General features: G+C 35.0%; 1 protein-coding gene across 4 annotated transcripts in view; it reads right to left on the bottom strand.

Annotated features, from left to right (window-relative positions):
- The window catches only part of VRK1 (VRK serine/threonine kinase 1), an 84,426-nt gene that overhangs the window by 13,288 nt on the left and 51,598 nt on the right, over nt 1-19,540 (bottom strand). For all 4 annotated transcript variants that reach the window (XM_007987784.3, XM_037984475.2, XM_037984473.2 and 1 more), the window contains exons 6-11: nt 15,444-15,552; nt 15,218-15,310; nt 13,026-13,158; nt 12,113-12,233; nt 11,776-11,834; nt 7,666-7,844 (exon numbers count right to left, since the gene is read on the bottom strand). In XM_007987784.3, coding sequence (XP_007985975.1) covers nt 7,666-7,844; nt 11,776-11,834; nt 12,113-12,233; nt 13,026-13,158; nt 15,218-15,310; nt 15,444-15,552 — 694 coding nt within the window. The remainder of the gene's footprint in view (nt 1-7,665; nt 7,845-11,775; nt 11,835-12,112; nt 12,234-13,025; nt 13,159-15,217; nt 15,311-15,443; nt 15,553-19,540) is intronic.

Here is a 19,540-nt window from a genome sequence, read left to right as displayed (position 1 = left end):
TTTTGATTTACTTGGTCTAGGGTACAGCCCAGATAGTGGGATACTTAAAAGCTCCCAGGTGAATCTGTTATAATATGCAACTAAGGATGCCACCCACAGCCTCACAAGCACCTCCATTAAAATGATCTGAGGTACTTGTGTGTTAATGGACCCTCCCAGACCAGAAAAAGAAACTGGAGAAGCAGGGAGTCCTGGCACCCAAAAAACAAGCTATCTGGTCACAAATTTCACTCATTTCTGAAATCACTGGAAGTAGATGTCTGTAATGAAAATTCTATTAAACTAACAGGAAAACAGGTATTACAACTTGGACTGAGGTATATACTATTAAAATCAGTCAAACAACAACAACAAAAATGACTAGACAATAAACATAGAAAAAAATCTAAGCAATATCACAGAACCAAAACAGAAAGACATTAAACTCAAAAAGAACAATCCCTCTGCCAAAACAGTTAATATAAAAAAGTATCATAATTACTATTCTCAAAGGATTTAAGAGGCTATCTTACCAATAAAACAAGAATATGCTGGCATATTAAAAAAAAGAACTAGTACCCTTAAAATATGACCAAAAAACAAAACAGATGTAACAAATGAGCAACAAGAAGCCCACAGATCTATACAGAACAGTGTTAAGGACAGAAAGTGAACATGTGATCGAAGAGTTAGGAGGCATGGAGAAAAGAAGCCAGCTTCCAGAGTTCCCAGATTCATGTGGTAGGAGTTCCGGAGGGACAGAATAGAGACGGAAAGAAAAGGAAATCCTCACATACACAGAAAATAAATTTTTCAAGTGTTTAATACAGGCATTAAGCCTTTAGATGAAAAAGGTCCACCAAATACCAAGAAAGAAAACCAAACAAAGTGTAAGAACAAACCAGAACACACACACACTTGTGCACAGATACCTGCAGAATGCCAGGACAAAGAGAAAGGCAAGAAGCTTCAAAGCAAGAGTGGAAAAAACAGAAATCTAGTAAAAAACAAACATCAGGAAAATCAGATGTTAGAAGGCAAAAAAGCAATGTCTTCTATTAAAAACTATATAGCCACATTAGTTTTCAACTAGGGAAAGACAGATATTTTTGGACTTCTCAAGGTTTACAAGTTTATCATTCAGAAGCTTTCTTTAAAAAAAAATTTAGCATATACTCTGAAACATAAAGCCAAGAGAAAGGACATGGATAACAAACAAAAAACACAAAATATGTTAGACACATGATGAATTCTAAATAATAATACATACTATACAAATGACACAAAAAACTACAACTAAAAATTCCAGATGATTGTAGTGTGAGAGATGGTTTGTGGAGGGCTCAGAGGGTAAAAGTAAAAACAAGCTCTGTTTACTCCTGTGAGAAAAGGATATAAATTCTAATTAACTCTAAATGTTCACACACATAAACAAATTAAAATGTGTTAAAAAATGAGTGGAGACATTTTGGAGGTTAATATTTCACAACTTCCTTCCACCTAAAATCTGAAGTAATGAACCCAAAATAACAATTAAGAAGTATTTCAGCAGCAAACAGAAGCAGCATAGCTTCGCAGCATAGCCTTTGAAAAGTGACGACCATGAAGTCTGTCAGACACTTCAAGAATGTGAGCAAACATCATTCTGAAATTTTTCACCAGTAGTCCCCAGTTTAGAAGATGTAAGTCAGGCAGTTTGGGGGAGAAAAGACTTCAGCCCGTTGAAAAGAGGAAACCCTCCCTACTCCCACAGTGACTCCCCAAAAGCAGGACTTGCAATTTTGTTTCTTCCCTGGCTGGGAAGAAACCTGGAGAAAGAGGGCAGAATAATAAAAATCACTAATTATCTTCAACAGTAAACAGGGGACTACCACAACCAGTGAGAAAAGAGAACATAAATAAGAAACATAAAGAACTAAAGCCATGGAGAAGAGATCGCCAATATAGTCTTTCTTTCACTGTGGATTCACTAAGAACATCCCAAATTAATAAACTCACATTTTTGCTTCTTCTGGGTAGGCAGAGAACGGAAGCAAATACTGGAAAATGACTGATAAATTTGGCCTATGGCTCACCAGACCCCACCCCCAAATATGTATTCATAGGCAAAGAAAATGAATTGACAATATATCAAGCCCTAAAATCCAAACTATAAAGAATAACATTCTCAAAGATGGGAAAGTCAAAGATTCACAAAAACAATAATCTAATAAATTCAAATAAAGCTATCCTTATCCAATATGAATAAGATAGAATAAGCATCCCAACAAAGAATACCAGGAGACAAGAAAAGAAACTGAAAAAGAAGCTCGTAACATGCAAAAGATAGCTGAAGACTCCACCTCTGAAAGAAAATGGTCCTCTCCTAAGGAAGAAAATTTTATAATGCATCAGAGGCTTAAAAAAAGGCTTAAAAAATAGATTTAAAAATACTCACTTTTTTTAAAAAATAGAGGAAATGATTTTTTAAAAGACAAAAAGATAGCAAGGAAACCGCACAGCTAAACAAAACAATCATTATAGAATGTATATATATTAGGAATAGTAAAAAACAGAGCAAACATTGCTGACAACCAGATGACATAAAGGACTTTGTATAATCACAGATAATCCAATAAAAAAATAGAATAAGAATTAAGCAGTTAGAAGAAAATAGACATGGATGTTGTGTATTATCTCTACAGACACAGAAAACTACAAACACGACTGAGATAAATGGAAGAACATCTAAGTAACTATAGGTGCCTACTATGTCTATGGAAGAGAAGATGTCAGTTCCTTCCGAATTGCTCTATAGAGTAAACGCAATTTTAGTCAAAATCCCGGAAGTATTTTTAAGGAAACTAATAAGCCAATTCTAAAATTTATACGTAAATTCAAAGAGCCAAGAATAGCAAAGACAATGCTAAAGAAATAGAAGTTGGAGAATATATGCTATCAGATAGCATTATGAAGCCAATAGTTCAAACAATGTGGCACTGGCACAAAGATGGACAAGCAGGCCAATGGTACAGAATAGGGTATCTAGAAAAAGACTCAAATACCTATGGTTACCACTGCAATGCTGTAAGGACAGGATCGTCTTTTCAACAAATGGTTTACATCAACTAGATATCAAAAGAAGAAAAACAAATACTGACTCACACCATGCACAAAATCAATTTCTGTTAAACTGCAGACTTAAATGTGATGGATAAGATAAAATTTCTTGAAAATAACGTATCTTCATGATCCTAAGTAGACAAAATATTCCTTAATAGAATATAAAAAGCACTAACCATAAACAAAAAGACTGATAAACTGAGTTTCATTAAAATGAAGAGATTCCATTCATCAAAAGATACCATATTAAGAGTAAAAAGATTAAACAACAACTGGAAGATAATATGTGTAACATATACATTGCATACATACAAAGTATTCAACTCTGGCAAATCAAAAGAAAGCTGACAACCCCAACCTTTTTTTTTTTTTTTTAAATAGGCAAAAGATTTGAAATGTACTTCACCAAAAACAGGATTATCAAGGCTGGCAGGCATACAAAAATGTTTCAAATCAGTATTTTTCAAGGAGATTAAGTTAAAACCATAAACAAATCAGTGCACATCCACCAAAATAGGTGAAATTAAATATAATGCAATAGCTAGTGTCAGTGAGCAACTGGAACTCCCCTATGCTACTGATAAGAATTAAACTGAGAGAGCAGCTTTGGAAAATTGACTGGCCATATCTACAAACCCTCAACATAAGTAAGCCTTATGCTGCAGCAACCCCAGTATGTACAGACCCAATCTGAAATAAATGTATATGCTTCCCCCCAAAAATTAAAATAACGTTCTTAACAGCATTATCACAACTGCCAAAAACTGGAACAATCTGAAAGTCCGTCAATAAATTATGGTATAGTCATATGGGATACTACATAGCAATGAAAAACAAATTTTTGTTACATGCAACAGCATGGAAATTCAGAGATACAATTAAATGAAAGAAACAAAAGAGTATGTAATATATGATACCATTACTATAATTTCCCCAAATATGGCAAAACTAATTCTGGCAATGATTCACATCTTGATCTGGGTGATGTTTAAGTGAATATTGTGTAAAAGTGTACTTATTCATGCACTTTTCTACACATATGTAACAACTTCACTTAACAGTTTAGGGCGAAAAAGTCCACTTGACAAAATTCAGCTAAGTGAGAAGTTGAAAATAAAGAACTCAATAACAGACCTAAAGAAAAAAATTGTTAGCAAATGCTGACTCTACTTAACTACAGTACTATGATCAAACCATTAGAAAACAGGAATGTACCAACTTCAACAATCTAAATTTATACAACTACAATACAGTTTATCTTTATTACTGTATCAGGCTAAAACAGCTAGATAGATTTTCACCAAATTTAGAGAGTACGTTCAGGGCAACCTGACTGAAACTACAGACTACATGGTATAAAGGCTGTATGAGGTCAATCCCCTCGGAAAGAAAGGAAGAAAGCTGTCCACCAGAGCAGCTGCAGGCTACTGATTTGCAATGGAAGGGCTTTGCTCTTATTCAACTCTTTGTACCCTGCTCCAGGCTAAGTGCCAGCAAGGGTTTATTTAACAATGGTTAAATAAGAGAAACTCTAGAAAGACCAATTAGCATAATGCAGCCAGAAAAATAAAATTAAAAAATTAAAAAATTAGGAGGTAAAATAGAGAAGGAAAGAAAGGTATGTGAATACCATTCATAGGGAGCAATATAGGCTGTCTGAAAATGAAAAAATAAAATACAAATTGCAAGGCCATGATCTAGACCTTACTCAACGACTTTCCAGGGATGAGATTCCAGTCAACAACCCTTTTTGTTGACTTAGGCAGGCAACTTAAAACTCTAAAATAGTTCATGGAGGTGTTAATGTCCTTTTAACTTGCTGAGCTCTTTCCAGTAAATTAAGCTGTTCTTAACCCAGATGGAACAGGAAGGAATTCTTTAAGGATGGGATCACATGTCATTGATCTTCATAGCCCTAGAGACCTAGCCTAGATCAGGTACATAAATTAGACCTTTTACATAATTGTTGAATGTTAATTTATGAGTATACACTGAATCCAGTAACTGTTGCACTGTACTGCCAGATTCTAAAAACTGAAAATGTTTAGTTCTAATCAACAATAAAAATATTTGACTTTGTACTTTTTAAGGGCAGATATATACTTGATCTCTCTGTTCTCCTTCAGGATTATGTCATCCCAAACTTCTACGCTTTAAATAAAGCTCCTTGATTATTAAGCAGAAAACATTTCCAAGTGGGTAAATTCATGTTTCACTCTAGTTTCCAAATAGACTGCACCATAATCAAGCATGGCTGCAAAAAAAATAGACAAGAAACCTTGCTTCATTCCACTGTTCATCAATTCCTGTAGGTTTTTACCAAAAAGAGTATCTCTTAGGAACCTAAAGACAAACATATATTAAACTGATTAAACCTACCCCTTTCCAAAACAGATTTGAGTCTGATACCTACACAGAAAATACACTTTACACTTCTAAAAATTATGACAAAGGAAAAGAGAGGAAACAAATGTACTAATTATAAAAATCAACAAAGTAGTAGAATTAGGCATTATGTTTAGTTTTGAGCCTCCTGACATCCAGAGCAAAAAAAGACATCTGGGTTATAGATCTTGCTGCAAAACAGAAGCAGCAAGCTAGTTTCTCAAAGGAGAAAGCTTTTCATTGTAGGGAGCCCCCAACTTCTCATCCAGCAGAGCTCTGCTTTTATCTGTTTTCAATGAAAGCATTTACAATTTATATGAAGAAAATGTTCTGCAGTTTAAAAGAAAAGCAAAGCTTGAAAAAAAATGGTCTGGTCCAATCCTTTCACTTTACAAAAAAAAAAAAAAAGCCAACAAAATTAATAACTCACTTCAGTTAAAACATGGCTATCGAGCAGCTCATGATCTTACCTAACTTCATCTTAACTTTTATTAATTTCCTTTTAATACAGACAACAATCCTGTGTCAGCAATGAGTGTACAAAAAGCAGTAAACTAATGAAGTAAACCTCCTAATAGTTCAACTTGTTCAACTTAGCATTCATTTTTTTCCCCTAAACGAAGCTTTATACATGTCAGGGATGATCCAACAGGAAATTTCCAGCCTTCTGAACTATCCAAGGACACAACAGAATTATAAGGTCACAGATGTTAGCTCTGCAGCAGACTGACCTACTCAGCTGTAAAGTCAGCCAACCTGCAGAAACTAAATTTTCTCCAGCACGTAGGTCCAAACAACAGGGATTTGCAAAGGAAGGTAGGGGCGGGGGCAGGGGGACGGGGGTTGGGAGGGGGGAGGTGGTTGCTCTGGACAAGTTCTCACATAGCAGCAGAGATCTTTACTTCTCAATCAACAAAACAAAATTTTAGAGAAAAACACTATACAAGCTCGCTATAAATATTAACGCAGAGAAATCTATCCTGAGCAATAAGAAACACTCTGCTTGTTTATGCATGTATGCGAAAAGTAAGTTTACTACAATACCTTACTAAAAAATTCCACTCAGGCTTCCATTTTACCCTCTTCATTTCAAACATAGATGCAGCGTTCAGCATACTTGTTGACCACAAAACTGGAGCAGACGTAATTAAGACAAAACTTATCAAAGAAAAAAAAATGTATGTAGATGCATGTATATAATTTCAGATTCTATGATGAAATTACAGAGACCTGCTATTTGGCACAGAAAGTCAAATTTTTGGTATAATTTCAAAATTCCTATCTCCTTTGTTAATTGAAAAGATAAAAACTTTTAAATATGCTGCTTCTGATTTTAAAGAGAGAAAATTCTGTTTTAACCCTTTTTCTCAGTTCAGAATATGAGATTTCCAAAGAAATCTATTAGAATTTGTAAAGTTAATGACAGTAAAAATAGTTAATAATGTAAAAAAAAAATTTTCTTCTAAAAGTTGTTTTCCTTCCTCATATAAAAATAGCTAACACATTGTATTAAATAATTTCAGATTATAAGGGAAATCAGTAAGTTTATCAATAAGTTAATTATCAAAAATAACCAATAGCAAATCAGTAAGTTAATGCATACCTGTAAAATCTAAAGTGATGCCAGAAGTTCTTTACATACTTGTATAATACTTCTATCATAAAGTTCATTATTTAACATTTCTCTCCAAACAATTAATGCCCTTATATGCTGATATAAGCTTTATATAATGATATTTCCTCACAGAGCAAAATAATGTTCAAATGGTAAAATGTACCACACCAACAAACAAGGAAATTTTCAAATAGTAATTTTTCAAATACCCATTTTCAACTGGTAAAACTATGACCATATCCACAAATAAGAAACAACCGAGACAATATGAACCCTAAGGGGTGACTTGGGAGAAAAGAACATATAAATTATGAATTCAGTGCACCATCAAAATTTCTCTGTCAGGTATCAGTATTTCAAGTTAAAATCATTTCAGAAATTTAGTAACTTGCTACCAAACATAAGAAATATATAAATAACTATTTTTCTACAACCCTCTACACATTGTTCTGTATTATAAAAAGTTTGCCTTAATTGCCACGCAATCTGTTCTTTTTCTTCATTGAACTACTGCTATACTTTCTTATAGTATTTGTTGCAATTATAAACACAAGACCAAAGAATAATTTGATAACAAAATTCACCTTTGTTATTGTTTTTGCTTTCAAACCTCCATTCTCCACAACACTGAGGTCCAATTTTCCATCATCCTTACTTCCTATAGCTTTTAGTCCTTGCAAAAGAATATCACGTAAATTTTGATAAAGAGGTTTTTCAGTGTAGTCTAGTAATTTCACTGTTTCCATGTATTTGGCAATTTCACCTAAAAGAATAACACAATCATTTTATAACTTTCAATCACAAATCTAATATATTTCTCTCTTACCTCTAAAAAAACAATTCATGGTTATAGTAAAGTTAGAATGCAAACACACATCTTGTTAAGATACCTATTTTTTTCAATCACTTCAATGAAAAGTATGCTTTTGAACTCAGGAATTGTCAGATAACTGAAATTAAAAAAGTATTTTGAGATATAATATAAAACACACTTTTGTAATTGTAAGAAACAAGACAGAACTTAAAATTTAAATATTCATAAAAATAACTATTTTAGTATTAAAGTTATAATACAAAGGGATCTAAAGATTATGAAAGTAAAATGTCCTTAAATACAATGAATATCACAGCCAATTTTTTTTTGCCATCAAAGCCATTAGCTCTATAGCAGATAGAGAAATAAAACACACCAAAAAGAGGTCAAAGAAAGAAGAAAGAAATAAGGTCTGGCTTTCCTATAAAAGAGAAAAATCAGCTTCCAAATGATAAAGGTTTACCGTACACTTAGACAGAACCACACCATAAAAAAGAAATCCTACTAGTCAAGATCAACACTTCTCAACATTAAAAATCCATTTTTGAGCTAATGACTCACACACAGACCTTTCCCCCAACCTCCAGACTTGTATATCTACCATTCATATATTGGTCCTTGGATGTGTAAATATCACAATTCCAACAAACTCACATCTAAACTCTTGACCTATCCCTAAAACTAGAGGTTTTCTCTGTCTCAGTTACTGAGAATTTCATCCTTCTAGCTCCTCAAGCTAAAATCTGAGTTAGTCATCCTTGAATCATTTCCTCTCACACCAGTCCTTCAAGAGATCTTATCAGTTCTATACACACACACACACACACGCGCACACACACATTCATTAACTCAAATATTTATTAAGCACTTCCTATGTGCCAGGCACTATTCCTAAATACTTGGAATATACCGAGAAAAAAACAGACAACAGTACGTGACTTCCAATTTCTTCATCTGATAAAGGAGATGTACAAAAAAAACTAAAACAATTATCACCATGTATGATAAAACATTGAAAATGCTCCCCCTGGGAGAGAACAATGTCCATTTTTGCCATGTCCCTTCAGTATAATAGAATAGTTATGTGTACTTTTAGCTAGTACAATAAGAAAATAAATAGAAGGCATAAAGAGTGGAACAAAAGATGTAAATCAGACTTTAGTCACAAACAACATAATACTACATGTGGAAAATCCTACAGAATCTACAAATAACTACTAAAACTAGTACATAAATGTAGCAAGGTCATAAGATGCAAGGTAAATATATAAAAATCTATCCTATTTCTATAGACTAGCAAAAAGCAATTGGAAAATAAACTATTTAGAAAAGACTTAAAATAGCATCAAATACTTCACAACAAATACAATGAAAGATGAGCAAGATTTTCCTAAAGAAGACTATAAAACACAGTTGAGAGAAATTGAGACAGACCAAATTTAATAGAAGATATACCATAAAAGTGGACTGGAAAACTCAACAATATAAAGATGTCAGTGCTCCCCAAATTGGTCTACAGAGTCAAATTCAATCCCAAGGTTCCAGCAAACTTGGGGGTGGGTCAGTGTGTGTGTAACTGACAAGGTGATTCTAAAATTTAAATAGAAATGGAAAGGGCAAAGAATAGCAAAGTAGCAAAGTCTAGTTAAAGAAAAGCAGTGCTAAAGAATTTCAACTACCAGATACCAAGCTTAAAATAAAGCTACAGTAACTAAGACAGGGTGGTCCAAGAATAGGCAAAAAGAACAATTGAAAAAAGAGAGTCCAGAAACAGATGCACAGATCCACAAATTCACACTTGATTGATGACAAATATGACAACAAAGGAAAAGAATGGTCTTTTCAAGGAAGGTTGCTGGGTCGACTAGATATAAATATGGGGATAGGAAAGATACATGACCCTTCCTCAAATAATACCCAAAAATCAACTGCAGGTAGACTATACATCTGTATGTATAATTGGCAAGCTGCAACTGCCAAAAATTAGAGACGAACTAAGAGCAGAATAAATAATGGTATGTAACTACAGTAGAATACCTTATAGAAATGATAATGAAGAAACTACTGTTAAACATATACAATAATAATATACAAAAACAAGTGCAGTGGCTCATGCCTACAATTCCAATACTGGGAGGCTGAGGTAGGAGGACTGCTTGAGCCCAGGAATTCAAGACTAGCCTGGGCAACACAGTGAGATCACATCTCTACAAAAAAAATTTTTTTAATTAGCCAGGTGTGGTGGCGTGTGCCTGTAGTCCCAGCTACTTCAGAGACTGAGGTGGGAAGATCTCTTAAGCTCAGGAGGTCAAGGCTGCAGTGAGCTGTGACTGTGCCACTGCACTCTAGCCTGGGCAACAGAGTGAGACCCCATCTCAAAAAAACAAAACAACAACAATAACAAAAAAAACCATGCGATAATGGGGATGAATTTCACAAATACATTACTGAGTGAAAGAAAAGGACACTAACAGAAGTAAACCATAATTTCATGAGGACAGGGATTTTTACCTATTTCATTCACTGTATTATTCCATTTCTATAAATTTTAAACACAAATATTTGGTACTGGAAATTAAGGTAAGTGACTCATTCGGCCACAAGGGAGAGGCTACTGATCACTATGAAGTCCAAGGCATAATTCTGAGAAATCCACATTGTATTTATTGATATGGGGAGTAGGCTGCAATTTTAAATAGCATAAGGTCAGGATAGACAGACCTTCCTGAAAAGGAGACAACTGAGCAAAGGCTTAGAAAGACTTCTGAATATATGCAAACTGACCAATTCTCACTCTTTGGCTGCTACTTCTCTTGCATGGGTTACTGCAGTGGCCTCTTAACCTGCTTTCTGCCTAGGCCCATCCTTGCTCCTTTGGCAGTCCATCCCTACGCCAGAAGCAGGAGACCTTTCCCCTCAGGATAAACAGTTCATATCACTCTTCTAATCCAAACCTTACACTCTTCCTTGAAATAAAAGCCAAAGCCCTCATGATTACCTATAAAAACACAGTCCTCGCATCTCCTGGGCACTAGTGTCCCTTCTGCCTAGAACTCTCTTCCCCAGACTTCTACAGAGCTCACTCCCTCCCTCACCTCCTTCCTACAACTGCTCAAATATCACCTCCTAAGTGAGGCTGTCCCTGGACGGCCTACTTAAAATTACAGTCCTCCTCGCTACTTTACTACCCGCCCCAACTCCATCCCCCTAATTCTATACCCTGTTTTCTTCTAGTTCCACAGTACTAACCAGGGGAACATACAAATTTTGCTCATGTGTTTACTATCTAACTCCTCCAACTACAATGTTAGCTTCATGAGGGCAGGGATATTTGTTTTGTTCCCTGATGTACCCCCAGTCCCTGGCGCACAATAAAGCCTCAATACTTACTAGCTTAATGGATGAATGAAATTTGCTTCCTTTGCTAAAAGCACTGAATAAAATTGAATAAGGCTCAAGTATTCATTTAACAAACCATCTAATATCCTTTTTTTTTTTTTTGAGACAGAGTCTCGCTCCGTCACCCAGGCTGGAGTGCAATGGTGCGATCTCAGCTCACTGCAACCTCTGCCTCCTGGGTTCAAGCGATTCTCCTGCCTCAGCCTCCTGAGCAGTTGGGACTACAGGTGCATGCCACCACATGTGGCTAATTTTTGTATTTTTAGCAGAGATGGGGTTTCACCTGTTAGCCAGGATGGTCTCGATCTCCTGGCCTCGTGACCCACCCACCTCAGCATCCCAAAGTGCTGGGATTACAGGAGTAAGCCAACATGCCTGGTCACCACCTAACATCTTACATTAAGGGCTATTCCATGGATACCATGCCTTTTTATCCCCAGAAAACAAAATCCCTACTAACACTAAAGAAGTGTTTTCCTACCTGGTTTGTTTTTCTCAGGAAAACATTTGTCCATCAAACTTGCAATATTTTCTCTATATCTGTTAAAAATTAAAGAATGAGTCACTGAAGCTTGATGTCATGTTATTAATATGAAATAAAAATACATAGCACATTAAGCAATATTGTGCTACATCCTAAATGTGCTTACAGACATTTTTCTAAATTAAACAAAAGACTAAGGAACCTTACTGTTTAACAAGTACTTTCTTATTTCTAGATCAGTATCAGTTGAAACTATAGTTCCTGTCAAGAAACTGTGACTAAAAACATTTGGCTTATCATGATTTTGCTAGAAATAACTTAAGTTTTCCTTTACCTAATTTTGGAATCTCTAACATATTTAGGATCTTTCAAATTATCCTCCCAAGGAAGATGGCCAGTAAGCCATTGGATCATGCAATAACCAAGTATTTCCAAATCACCACGTCTTGATGGGGCTACAAATGCAAGAGAAGAACATTAGGTAGACTGAAATAATTTTTAATATATAATTTAAAGTATATATAAAGTAATAAGGTAAAACAAGTCAACTCCACAGTCTGTTTTTCATCATAAAATTTTGACTGCATTTCACCTAGGTATTGGACAGTATAAAAGAAATAGCTTACCTCCCAATTTACTTCCAATTAATAATTTCTACTTTAAAACTCAAACTGGTAAATTTTAGGGTTTCAAGTGGAGACTGTTACTCTAGAAATACAACAATGATAGACTCAATACTGCCTTTGGAAAACTTGAAGATATTCTTAAAATTTTTATATGCTATTAAGAGGCCCAGAGAACTGGGTGTTTGAGTTCTTCCACAGCTTTGAGCACAGAAGAAATGACTGCTGAGGAAACAAACTAACTTAACAGTTAGTAAAATAAAAGTGAGCTGTTATAAAGTTGTAGATACATAAGAAACTTGAGAAAAAATATAAAAACAAACAAACATTCCAATTAAACTAAATAAAACCAAAAAGAAATCCTCATTGCAGTTGAATGAACCACTACCACCTTCTTGGTTATCTTTGAAGGTTGCAAGGAAAAGGCAAGAGAGAAGAACACAAATGGCCCTGGAATACAACTGTAGGAGTCTCACCTCTGCCTTCTTTCCTCATGCCCCTGTGCCTCTTCAATTCTTATTTATGTATCTATTTATTTATTTATTTATGCATAATTAAGAACTATGTAGGAATCTGGGTGAAAACATTAGCAGTCTATTTCTCACTCAAGTACTACTGACATACCCACACCATTGTGTGCATCGATGCTCGTGAATTCAATAGTGCCATCATGACATCTTTTGGGGTCTTCTTTGTATTCTTTATGAACTCCTTCTGGGCAGTACCGATAAGCAAGGCCATAATCTACCAAGTACACCTATAAATTTCCAAGCACCAATACAAACTAAAGTCAAAATCACTGCACATACACCCCTTTAAAGCATAGAAACAAAATACTGTCATCTGAAGGTGGGTTCATCTACAAGGTCATTCCATAACACTCCAAACATTTTAGATCCAAAATGCAAACAACAGCAAATACTTAATTCTGAAAGGCTTTTTACTTTTAATAAAAATGTTAAATGACCACACAGCTATAGTGTAACCATTTGACTTTATATACTTTTTTAAGATAAGTATATGTTATACTTGTAATTAATCTTGTCTCTTCAATTTGAATGAAAATTATACATTTTATACTTTATCTTACAGACTCTAAAACTGAGCACAGAGCAAACCATCAATACTTGTTGCGATACAACTGCTACTTCCCACACAGAAAAGCACACCCAGTAGACCACTGCTAATGATGTTGACAAAGGATATGTTAGTTACCTTCTATTCCTCTGTTTCTTCACTTGTAAAATAATCAAATCTCAATTTACTTTATAAAAATATTTCATACATCATAATAATGATCTAAAGAACTGTTAGATCAGGCTCTTACTATATTTAAATACTATATTCTAAAGCCAAGTCTTCATGATTAAAAGTAAATTTTAATATTATATACATACTTATTCATGGGCATATACATGTGGGTCTGATTAGCATACAAAGCCAATAAACTTGGCTTTCTTCTATTTCATAGCCACACATTACATCTCTAATTCTGAGTAAATGTCACAAATGCATGCATCTGGGCACAAGAGGAAACTGAAGCAAAAATATGTAGCTAGATCTAGCACATACATCTAACACGGGAAAAATAATCCCATCCAAAGCATATGTCTGAAGGATAACAGAGCTGCAAAAATATTTCCATATAAACAAAGGCAGCATGTTTTAGTCACCTGCAAAGTGATATAAGTTATATTTTATTATACTGTACAAGTCCAGCCTATTTCAATTAATGGAACCCTTATTGTTCAGGTTGTTAGCTGCGTTTTCTTTGTTCTTGGCCTAGAAACATCTAAAAAGAAATGGCTAGAAACAGCAGAGATGAATTTGATGATTGCCTTTTTAAGACTTCTCCATTAGCACACTGTATTAACAGTATAGTAACTTTCTTCTCTAATACTTATATAGATTCCCTTATATCCACCATAACTGACATTGGAGGAAGGGAAGCAAACATGAGACGACAGAAAAAGAAAAGGGACCCAAAGGAAAAAGGAAAAACTAAGCAAAGGTAAAGGTACATTTGAGAGAAAGAATGAAGTACAGAGTACTGACAAATAATTATAATAATCAAAGCACCCAAACACACTTAAAATGTTTAAATCTTCCTTTTTATTTAAGATCAAGAAAGAAGTGAGAACATACATTAAGTATGAATGTCAACTAAGCCTTACTTTCACCGAAATCACAGAAACAGCTATACAGGAAAATAGTATAGATCCCTCTACTTCAACTAAACTCACCTAAATAAAGGTATAACAACATTAGCTTTTCTCCTTTCATTAGAAAGTAAAAATTACAAGGGAATGTAATAAGCAAAAAAAAAAAAAAAATGCACATTTGAATTCCAAACACTAAGGGTATACAAATTTAGACAGCTAAGATATTTCTGTAAACCAATTGATTTGAATAATCAACATGTTAAAGACCAAATTTTCCAAGTAATAGAACACTTACATTTGATGGATTTCTTGAACAAAGGAATAAAAAAAGTGACAAAGCAGACAGGCAAACATAATTCATTGGTGTACTATATAATTTTAAGCTTCCACCCCCAAATAGCTATTTGAAATTCATTTTGTATCACAAGCACTTCTTCTGAATCTTATTTAGGGCAAAATAGCCAACTTGATAAAGTGCCAACAAATCACATCAAAAATGTAGAATGTTAACTAGATCAAAGTGTCAAGAAGAAATATTATTACCAAATCTACTTCAAAAAGTAAAACTTCTACATAGGTTCAAAAGTTCAAAGCAACCATATTTATTTTCAAACAACACGTTTTAAATAGTAGAAATTAAAGTTATAAAACTACCTGGTCAGGATTCTTGTAGTTCAGAAGAAGATTTGAGGCCTTGATATCTCCATGCACATACTCATGCTCGTGAATATATTCCAGAATATCCAGCTATGAAAATACATACAGAATAAGTTAATGCAGTACCTAACACCAGCCAGCAGAGGACCAAGCTTCAACATAAACTAGCCTTTACTGTACTAAAAACAATGTTTTAAAAACAGGAAGAATATAGCTCACATACAATTCTTAAGCTTAGCTGCAAGACAGTTTTCCGAGAAAACCTTTTGGCATTTGCTTCATATATTTTCTGAAGGTCACTCCCAAAGCGATCCATTATCATAAACCTATAACTGAAGACAAATATGAAAAGCCAATGAACAAAATACAATTCAAGAAAACCAACTTTGCAATGAGTACTCTCAAAGTAATCTTCTCAAGACAATGTTTAGTAAATACGTTTTTTCAAAAAAAGAAATACAAACATTTGCAACAATTTCTCCCAACTAGAAATCTCAAGAGTTCAGAGTGCTTTCAGGTCCTGCTTTTTACCTGGAGGGCCTCTTCCTGGTCTCAGCTAGTTTTAGGAGACTATTCAATTTAAGATAATGCTCACAGAGAGAACCCAACAGGTTTATTCACAATAAAAATAAAACAAGCTAAATAAAAATGACAGCATTCATTTTTCTCATAGTTATAATTAATTAATGTTTCTGGATATCAGCTTCCTTCCTGTGACTGTTTCTCTGTATTTTTAAGGTATATTCAGCAGTAACAACATTCTGCTAAAATCAAGATTCTTGTCAGATGCTTTAACAAGAGCCAGATTCAATACCATTGTTTAAATGGCGCAGATTGTACATTAAACACTCAATGGCCAAGATTTGGGGAAAAACAAATATCCTGGAAAAACGTGAAGATAATTGGTTTGGCCATAAAGCAGCAATGTCACCTTGGCTGAGTCACATTACTTCCTTGGGCCTCAATTTCCACAGAAGTAAAATGAGAGAGTAGGACTCACCCTTTCTAAGGTCACTTCCAGCACCCAAAACTCAGATTCAATAATCATGTTGTATTTCAGTATGTACAGAAAAGCATCACCTATTTGCAATAACACTGCTCAGCTTCTGCTCTGAGGACCACTTTTACCTTCAACAGTTTTCCAGATTTGTCTGGTGAAATCATTCAGTAAATCAATAAAAACCAAAACCACACTCAGAATGTATCAGGACATCTCCAACAAGGAAGATTATGAATCATCAACACTCTACCATCTAGCATTTACTGAACACCTGGTATAAGCACAGCACTACTGTAAGTACTTAAAATGTTATTAATGCATTTAAACCTCACATCACTCTATAAGGTAGGTAATTCCTATCATCCCCATTTTACAGCAGAAGAAAACTGATAATTTGTCCTCTAGTATGTGGCAAAATCATGCTTTTAACCACTGCACTACATACACTGAAATAAATGTCAGTAGGATACAAAAACCCCATTTATATGTTGTAGGCTTCTATGATAACAATATGACAAGTTCAATAGGGAAGGAAGAGTTGACTAACATTAAAAGACAAGATGTTGAACAAGTAACTCAGAATTCTATTCATTTTTGAATTGGAAGAAAATTAGAAAATCATCTTGTCTAAACATCTTTTAATAAATAAAATAACTAAGGTCTTCAGAGGTAAAGTGATTTGTCCAAGGTTATAAAATTAGTCAGTGGTGGTCGGGCGCTGTAGTTCACGCCTGTAATCCTAGCACTCTGGGAGGCCAAGTCCGGTGGATCACCTGAGGTCAGCAATTCAAGACCAGCCTGGCCAACATGGTGAAACCCTGTCTCTACTAAAAATACAAGAATTAGCCGGGCACGGTGGCAGGTGCCTGTAATCCCAGCAACTCAGGAGGCTAAGGCAGGAGAATTGCTTGAACCTGGGAAGCAGAGATTGCAGTGAGCCGAGACTGAGCCACTGCACTCCAGCTGGGCAACAAGAGTGAAACTCCATCTCCGGGGGGGGGAAAAAAGTGACAAAATGTATTCATTCATGTAGGATTTCCTAGCACCTTGGCTTGTAAGATAATAAAGTGAAAATGGTAACTTTGACTTCCTGGTTTCCTCTGTATAACAGGTTTTGAAAGGTTGAGAGATGAAACCAGGGCACATATACATGTTGGCTTTTACTAAATAGGTGATGTGTGTAATGATTATAATACAGGATGAGCATCTCAAATCTGAAAATCTGAAATCAGAAGTGCTCCAAAATTAGAAAGTTTTTTTTAGTGCCAACATGATGCTCAAAGGAAATGCTCATTGGAGCATTTTGGATTTCCCATTTTCGGATTTGGGATGCTCAACCAGTAGGTATTAATGCAAATATTCCAAAATCCTTAAGAAATCCCAAATCTAAAATACTTCTGGTGCCAACATTTCAGATAAGGGATACTTAAGGCCTGTAATACACAGGTAACAAAAATACAACCTCTGTAACAGCCTGAAAGACGGCTAAAACACAGCTGCTTAATTCAACATGGGGTCTATCAATAAATTCTATTACATAGATCTTTGTTTTTATTCACAAATCACCCTACCACCATTCTTATTAAGCCCTTAATCTTGTCACCATACCTAAATCATAAACATCAACTGAAACATGATTCCACAAATTTCATAGAAACCATTACCACATTCTTCTGGAAAGACAGCTCTACCATTGAGTAGTAAAATGGAAGTTATCTCTAAGTAACTCCTCTAAAGTAAAACTTTTGATGTAGACTTTTCTGGAGACTTGAATAAAAATGTGCAAGTAAAAGAAAAATATACATCAGTATAAATAATTTAATAATGGTAGCAGCTAACATTATTCTAAGCCCTACATACATATTAATTCAAATGAGTTACAAGAAACACTAAGGATGTCTGGTACGGGAGGGGGCTGGAAGAATAATCTACTTTCTATTTCTTTACTTTCTAAGACCTACGATGATTCTTTTTAAGAGCTTCAACCTAAAAAGCAAATCAATGCCTGATATTAAAGGAGACATTTCTAGCAACCTCATTTTATAGAAGAAATGGGCTAGGAGGTAAAGTCATCACTAATAAGTGGTGAGTTAAGACTTAGGCTGTGTTCTCGTTTGTCACCACATTCTAAGGCACTTCTGATCCACACCAGGGAAGTTCTTTCCAGCAGTACCCTCGTCAGTCAGCTTACAGTGTCAACCTTGGACCCAGTTAGCCCCCGGCCACCTCACAGGAGTTATACACAAAAACCCTGTTTAACTGGTTCCAAACTTTATCATAAAATGGGTGATAAGAATGTATATGGTAAAATGTGATATGACAGTTTGGGCTACTTTTAAAAAGACCATCATTCTTAAGCAAAATATCACCACTGACAAACAAAAATCATAGACAAACAAATGAAACCAATTATGATAATCACAGTGATGATGACTGCAAGAAATATTTCCTGGGCACTTACTATGTGCCCCCTTATAATTTACATGTTTTCTTTTCATCTTCACAGTAATTCATAAAGTATTATTATCCTCATCTCACAGACAGGGAAACGAGAGAGACAGAAAGTTAACTAGCCCATGACCACACCTGATGCAGTCAAGTACAATCAATCTAGTGCTAGATTTGTTTGGTGTTTAGGTTTTGCTGCAATATACTGTACTTGGTTTTTTGGGTTTTTTTAGACGTTTATATTGAAATTATGGAAAGAAGAAAAGGCTGTTATTCCAAGCGGAAAAATGCTCCAGCCCCAGGCACACTTTTCTTCCAATCATCTCTATGAAATGTGGTTTCTATAACGTACTGTTCCTTAGAAATATAACTATTGTATACTGGAGCACACAGTCAAACAGATTTGCTTCCTAGCAAGTCATCACTAAGGGTTTTTCTTGTCTTATTCCCCTTTAGACAGTCTTTAATTCACCATGTAAACCATTTCCCAAATGCCACCTTCACCACCGTGTCACCTCATCCCTTGCTCAAGAGCAAGTGATAGCTTCTGACTACCTACTAGACATTGGTTCCAAACTGTTCCTTCCTCTATGGGTCTTCATTATCTGCCACCGACTTTTTCTCCAAGTTTACTTCCTTCTCTCTTACACACATGCCCTCTTCCTCTGCTAGAGGAAGACGGCCATTGAGTCATACAGTAGAACAGAAGTCTATCCTTGTGCTCACGTTAATCTCCCGCTAAGGATGCTATTCCGCCTCCTCAATTATTTTCTAAACCAGTAGGTTTTAACATTTAAGCGATTAAAGACCCCTTTGAGAGCAAAAGCTAACATCTATGTTCTACATATACTCTTGTAGCATTATACTTAATC

The sequence above is a fragment of the Chlorocebus sabaeus genome, chromosome 24, assembly GCF_047675955.1.
Source record: "Chlorocebus sabaeus isolate Y175 chromosome 24, mChlSab1.0.hap1, whole genome shotgun sequence".
NCBI classification, from domain to species: domain Eukaryota; kingdom Metazoa; phylum Chordata; class Mammalia; order Primates; family Cercopithecidae; genus Chlorocebus; species Chlorocebus sabaeus.
This window is presented reverse-complemented; position numbering and strand designations above follow the sequence as displayed.